This window comes from Solanum dulcamara, chromosome 10, assembly GCF_947179165.1.
Source record: "Solanum dulcamara chromosome 10, daSolDulc1.2, whole genome shotgun sequence".
NCBI lineage: Eukaryota > Viridiplantae > Streptophyta > Magnoliopsida > Solanales > Solanaceae > Solanum > Solanum dulcamara.
In genome coordinates this window covers 72857083-72864355 of record NC_077246.1, presented here as the reverse complement: position 1 = coordinate 72864355, position 7273 = coordinate 72857083, and the positions used below count along the sequence as shown (strand labels likewise).

At 27.1% G+C, this 7273-nt stretch overlaps 1 protein-coding gene across 1 annotated transcript; it reads right to left on the bottom strand.

The window, feature by feature from the left end:
- Positions 1-609: 609 nt before the first annotated feature.
- Positions 610-6839, bottom strand: LOC129871324 (polygalacturonase-like). The gene is made up of 9 exons (XM_055946223.1): positions 6372-6839; positions 5309-5440; positions 4407-4574; positions 4081-4101; positions 3163-3370; positions 2527-2608; positions 2003-2111; positions 1784-1903; positions 610-1006 (listed from the first exon to the last, which is right to left on the bottom strand). The coding sequence occupies exons 1-9, from the start codon at positions 6714-6716 to the stop codon at positions 779-781; spliced, it is 1413 nt and encodes a 470-aa protein (XP_055802198.1). The 5' UTR covers positions 6717-6839; the 3' UTR covers positions 610-778.
- Between the last annotated feature and the right edge of the window lie 434 nt (positions 6840-7273).

Below are 7273 nucleotides of genomic sequence, written 5' to 3'. Positions count from 1 at the left end.
TAACCAAAAATTATTGAATTCTTGTGAAACTCCTATATTAAATGTTAAATTCATCACTAAATATACCATGAAACTAACACAATACAATAGATATAATATATGTACAAAAGAATTATACCACTCTTAAATACGTTTAAAATCAAATTCTCTTATCAAAATTCACAAACATCACGACAAATCTCATCTTATAAACTAGCATTTAAAGGCGAGTTACACTCATAATTTATTTTTTAACATGATAACATAGCAATGTTTAAGACAGATTGAATTATGATCGCAACCAATTTAACAATAACAAAATATCGCCTAAAAAATTGAGTAGAGCCTTGCTAGACGTATCAAAGTGAGGGTTTGACTTAATTTGATGAGTTACTATGGATTGAATTATTAAATAGGTGGATCATTAACTCGTCCAATAGTCACTTAGGATGAAAAAATTGAAAATAAATTAAACAATGAATTATAAATTCAACTCATTCAATTTCTATCAAATTTTAGTTTTTTCTTCAAAATTGAACAACAATAACATACCAAGTATAGTTCTACAAGTGTAGTTTTAAGGTTGTAATTAAAGAAATATCATATCATAACCCAGCCAGCATCAATATTTTTATTTCTTGTGTACAAAGAATATCATTTATCAAATATCATCTGCTAAATGTATTCTAACACTTAATTTGTCCTAATTCAAACATGTATATATCTTTGTACATGACCTGCTAATGACTATACAATAGCCTATTAAATGTTAATACTATCAACTTATTTTATACAATATTTAAGTTTTGGGACATTCTGGTGAAACATTGTTGCATGTAAGATTGTTGATATTTTCCCAAATAGCATTTGGAGTTTTACCATTTTCTCCTAACAATTTCACATTTTCCAACAAAATTCCTTGACATGGAAAAATCTTGCTGCAATTGAAAGTTATAGCATTATTTGTTGCACTTGTGCCTTCGATATTTTGATAAATCACATTATTCACTTGAACTGCTGAATTAGCCTGTAATTAAAAGATAAATTATGAATATATTAAGTTAACTTTGTCTCCAATACTGCAAAAAAAAAAGAGAATAATTTTATGACTAAAGAATAAAATTATTACAACTTACTGTATTTTACTTGTAGTGCAATATGTTGTTGTATATTACATTTGAGAGTGGGGTAAATTTGACCATTTAAAGATTTGTATGTGGTTACTATTGAATTTTAAATAAGTTGAAGGGATGAAATTCGTTTTTTTGTTTATAGTCCTTTTTTTTGTTTTCCATCAGATGTCCGGTACTCATATTAGAGCCCGACTAAATCCGAATTCACGCTGTAAAGTCCACATTGGAAGGTAAAACGCTTTCTAACATAAGCGACTCCGTATCCAAGGGAACTCGAACCTAAGACCTTTTGATTAAGAATGAAAAAGTACTTACCACTCTACCATAACCCTTATTGATAGTTTTGTTTATAAGTAGATATTGTAAACACTATTTTGTCCAAAATGACGTAGCAAATTGCACTAATAGTGTAAAAATATGCTACATGATATGTATATATAAATAAAATTCATTTTCATTCGAGTTTAACTTATATAGAATATGCATATCGATTTTAGTACAAGATTTACGTTATCTGATTATCTAAAGATAACTATAACTAACAACCCATAATAAGATAGATTAATAATCTTAAACACTACGACAAATAATCTGTTACGTATACTTCAACTGAGTAGATTATTTTTCTCACCGTTAATATATATATATAAATTAAATCCATTTTCAATTACCTCATTTGTGCACGGAGCAACAGCTCGATCACAATAATTTTGATCTATAATTATTGGATTTTTTACATTATTCATAACGACATTTTGAAACTTAATATTGCTTGCACTTCCAGATCCTCCCTGCATAAAAAAATCAAGAATATTATAACATATATTAAGAATTTCCATAATTAAGAAAAATATTTGTAAATTAATAAAAATATTAATTAATTAATTTACCGGCCAGGTCTTAATCCTAAGTCCATTTGTAGTTCCAGAAAACTTAGCTCCATTTACAATAATATCAGACACATGAGCTTCTGAATTCCTAGATCCCAAACTTCCAATACTAAGCACAAAAAATAATAATAAATTACATAATTAGATTATAAATTTTGGAAAATAATCTGAATATTAAAGAAAAAAAAAGGTTAGTGATTGTAAAATGAAGAGGTTCAACAACAACATCAACATACTGAATATAATCTCATAAGTCGAGTCTGTACCAAAATCTTATCCCTACCTTCGTGGGATAGGAGACTGTTTCAGATAGACTCTCAACTCAAAAAAATCATTTTTTTCAGAACAGCTTGAAATATATACTAGAGTAAAATGATATAATAAAAATATTGAAGAAAGAAAATACTGAAAATAATCAAAGTAGAAGAAATAACCGTAATAATAAAATTAAAAATAAAATAATACTAGCATAATAATACTAATAATAAAATAATATAGGTATATTTTGTATTTGTTTTTGGTACCTTATTCCATGACCTGGTCCACAAGTAATGCCAGTAGCTACGACCTTTTGAGATCCATTTACTATTGAGATACAATCATCACCTACCTCCAAATTAATTTCCAAAATAATTAGTAGATAAGAAAATTTAATGTCATTTTGTTACACTATTAATATAATTTAATCTTTGTAAATATTATTAAAATTGTTTGGATTGCCGATAGACGCTTCCATCGGCAATCTAGCCAAAAATCATTAGTCAAAAAAATAGTGAGCGACAAAACATTCTGATTTTAAAATTCGATATAAGGATCTAAAACTTATTTCCATATATATATAAAATGTATCCCTCTTGTGTTTTCTCTTGCCTAGGGTGTTAGAAGTTCAACGTCCTCGTTAAGGTATGTTTCGTCGTCGTCCAACATTACATACAAAGTGGTTCTGATACTATCTGTAATAATATAATTCATTATAGTGACATTAATTGTCCGCTTTGAACTGGACCTTCAAAAATCAAGACTTTAAAGTGTGCCATTATGATCTAAATTGTTTTTTTTTTGTATATACCAACATCTAGATCTCATGTGTTTATCGATATGAAATTTACTTAAAAGATTCTATAAATATATAAAAGTCAAAATCGTTTATTTATCGATACCTGTGCCAATGGTGGAATTAGAAATTTGGATATTTTGAGTGTTAGTGACATGGATTCCATCAGTGTTGGGGCTATTTTCTGGACAACTCACTACCAATTTTGAAACTTCAACACCAAAACATCTCCCAAATTGCAAATTTATTTGTTGTGAATCTTCTATTTTAAGGTCCTTCACTTTCAAGTTGTTGCACTTGTAAAATGTTAAGGCCTGTCAAAATTTAAGTTTCACCAATAAAATTAAATAAATAAATTAAACTCACCAAAAAAATATTTTTTTTAAAAGAATGACATAATAATTATACAAGAGTAATATTGAGTTTTTAAGTTCCATGCATCGACGACACAATCAGATAGGTATAAAGTTTTTAAGTTTCATGCACGTACTGACAAGTGACAACACAATCAGATCACCAAGAAGGTAATTATAGGTGATTCGATCTATTTAACATCATTAAATGATACACTAGGATAAAATATTTAAATTATATACACTGACAATATAAATAATTTTATACCATCAGGTTAAGTTGATGAGTATAGCAACAGGTTAGTCTTCTATTTTTTAGGTTACCATATCAACATTATGGAGATTTACCTATTATTATAAGTGAACATATATAACCTGATGGTATAAATAATCTATACATATATTGCACATATTTTAAATGTGTTTGAGTAAATGGTAAGTATATAACATGATATAACATGTCAAGTTATATTGATGGTATAAAAAAAATTACCTATTAGTATATATAATTTAAAATCCAAATTATTATTATCTTTAAAAATATTAAGTTAGGATACAAATAACATTATATTTCACATATAAAGTGATACGGATAAAAGATAACTCTATGTAATTAATTGTTTTGTTCTTTGAAAAATAAAAAAATCAAATCAAAAATCAAATAAACGTACCGTGGGTGCATTCTTGCAGGGCTGCAAGATACAAAAGTAGACATAAAAAAAAAAGAGACAAAATTAGTTATATCATAAAAACAAAAGAAATAATTGTGAAATATATATGGTATGTAAAGGGCAAAAGGGTTGCCCGGTATATAAAACATCCCGTATTCACTCAGGAAAGGCCGCACACCCTTAGAGTATGATATAAACAGTCTATCCTAATACAAGTTTTAGTGATTATTTTCATACGGTTCGAGCTGACGGTAGCCTAGTCACACAGAGACAACTTTATCGATCCTTGTGCTAAGATTCCCTTTTTCAAAATTACGTATTCATACCAATGTTTTATTAATTTTGCAAGAATTTTGCCACCAAATTTTGCCATTGCCATTGATAACTCCAGCTCCTCCAACAACCAAATTTTGAACACCACGAAAATAAAGCCAGTGACTACTATCCTTGCTGTAATCTGAAGTATCCTCAGATGCTAATAGGGTTCCATAAATCTGCAATAAAAATTTAATTGGAAAAAAAGGGAAAGAAATTTGTCAAATAATATTCAATATATAGAGCCTATTAATTTATTTTCATGTGTAAAAGCAGTGGCAAGATTAGGAATTTCACGAAAGATGTTCAAAATCTGATATATGTGACCTATATACAATTTTTCGCCAAAGGTATTCAACTAATCATCGTTCGCCGAATGTAACTTTGTCACTATATATAGCTCTTATTTTCTCTCCATATATAATAATAGCAGAGTTTAACTTATAACTACGGATAATGTAAAGTTTTTTTTTTATATTATCAGTGCAATAGAGATGTATTTAAGAATTGAAGTTCATCAGTTCATATAGCGATATCAAATTATAATTAAATATTTATGGATACTATTCAAGGTCACATAAACCCATAGGTTACACTATAGATCAACCTATATACATAGCAATTTATTTAATAAAAAAGCATTTAACTATCTTTTAAATGATCTGATCGTAAAAAAAAACAAAATTAACCCTGATAGTGTGGGCCGACAATCGAGTGCATAAAGGATCTCGAGTTCACGTAAGTTTCGCTAAAGAGGCACACCATGAGAAAGTGTAACACAGCCAGATTTTCTTGACGCAAGCCTCATGAACTAATTTCACGATGACTCAAATGACCATAATTTATAGTTGAGGCGAAAATAATTTTATTGTTACTCCAAAATTCTTTTTACATAATGATATGTCAACCTAACCTGCATTGTAATGGAAGATTTGCATGGCCCAGAAAATTTGATTGGTTTGAGAAGATATTTCTTGTTTTGGGACACCACAAAATTCACAACATTTGAAGATGAACAAACTTCTTTCCATGCTTTTTGAAATGCCTGAAATTAAGATAATATAATTAATTTAATAAGTTAATTAATTAAGAACCAAAAAACAAAATTGATTATAATTGTGTTAAAGTTAATCGAAGAAGTAATCCCAATCTACATATAATCAATATCATAATAAAAATTAGCTTTGAAGTATAACAAAATCTTTAATTTCCACCAAGAATGAGATGTTTAATTAATGTGTATGTGTGTGTCTATATATATAGAGAGAGAAGGTAAAAAAGTGTTATAATTAATATCAACGCAATTAAACATGTGTTAGGTCTTAATTATTTGTTAAATAACTAAAGCCATTTATTAGTGATAGTTACTTGTATTTAATTTTTAAGTGATGTGACATATATATTATCACTTATCCATAAATAAAACTTAAAACTCTTAAAAAATATATTTATCCACAAACTCTTATATCTAATATTCTCTTAGTTTCATTTGTATATATGACTCTTTTTTCTCATTTGTTATAATAATAATAATATTTTATTTATATTTTAAAATAATTTTACTTTATATACATCCCATTTTTTATACTTAATATGAGATGCTTTTACAGCCATTTGAAAAATTATAGCACAATTAATTAAGATCACAAGTTTCAAAATTTTCATTTATTTCTTAATTTTAAACTAAATCAAATACCGTCAAATAAATTAAAATAAAGCTAAGGCAATATACTATTTTTTTATTGTTTCACTATTAAAAATAGGTGGATTTTAGAAATTCTTTGAGGGAGGTCTTTACGTCAGAAAAGCTTTCAACGAGTAAATTTACAATGACCTCTCTCAGAAATTTCTATCAGAAATTCGCGTGCTTTTTAATAATAGTTTAAGAGATTCTCTCTCAAAAAATTTCGTCAGAAAGTTCGTGTGTTTTTAGTAATAGTTTGAAAGAGAAATTATTAAAGGAAACTAAAACTTACATTTGTATCATCTATAATTCCATCACCTTTAGCTCCAAAGCTATCCACACTAATTGTTGTAACCTTAACTTCTTCTTGATCTTCATATTTCTTCAAATTCTTGAATCGTTGAAATTTACTAATTATTTCAAGAATATTTTTCATATTGTTGTTGTTTTCATGATCAAGAATGGTGTTGAAATAATTTGAAGGATAAGCTTGCAAATCATAACCAAATTCCCTTTCAAGATTATTCATGTTGTGATCATTATTAGGGAATTTAATGCTATAGCAAGATGAAAATGACATAATTATAATAATGATAAAAATGGTGAATAAAATGAAGAGATTTCTTAGAAGGGACATGGTATGTTTGTTTATTTTGTTTTATAATATAAATAATATGTTGTGTTTTTTTAAATTTATTTTTTGGTTGAAAAAAATGATGAAAATTATGGAGGAAAGTATGGGGGGATACTTGTTGGTTAAGAGAAAATGAGGGTATGGAAATAATTATATGATAAAGTGAGGTGGGGGATTTGCCTATTTATAGAATTTAGATGTATATTTTTTATTTTATTTTTTAATTAAATGTGAGAGAGATTTAGACGAAAGTATTAATTATTTCTTGGACAATTTGCTGACTTCTTGCCTCCATACTTACTTAGAAAACAAGAACTGAAATAGAAATAAATAAATAAATTGATATTCTGCTTTTTAAATATATCATCAATTTTACTGAATAGAATGCTTTCGGCCACTTAAATATCAAAATGTGTTTTTTTATAAGAAAAAAAAACTTTTCCCAAAAAAAAAATGCATACCTTTTAATTATTTAAACATAATTTATGTCATCAACTTTTGAATTCAAACACATGTTGCTTTTACAATAGATAATTTCAAAGGATTGCAATAAATTAAGA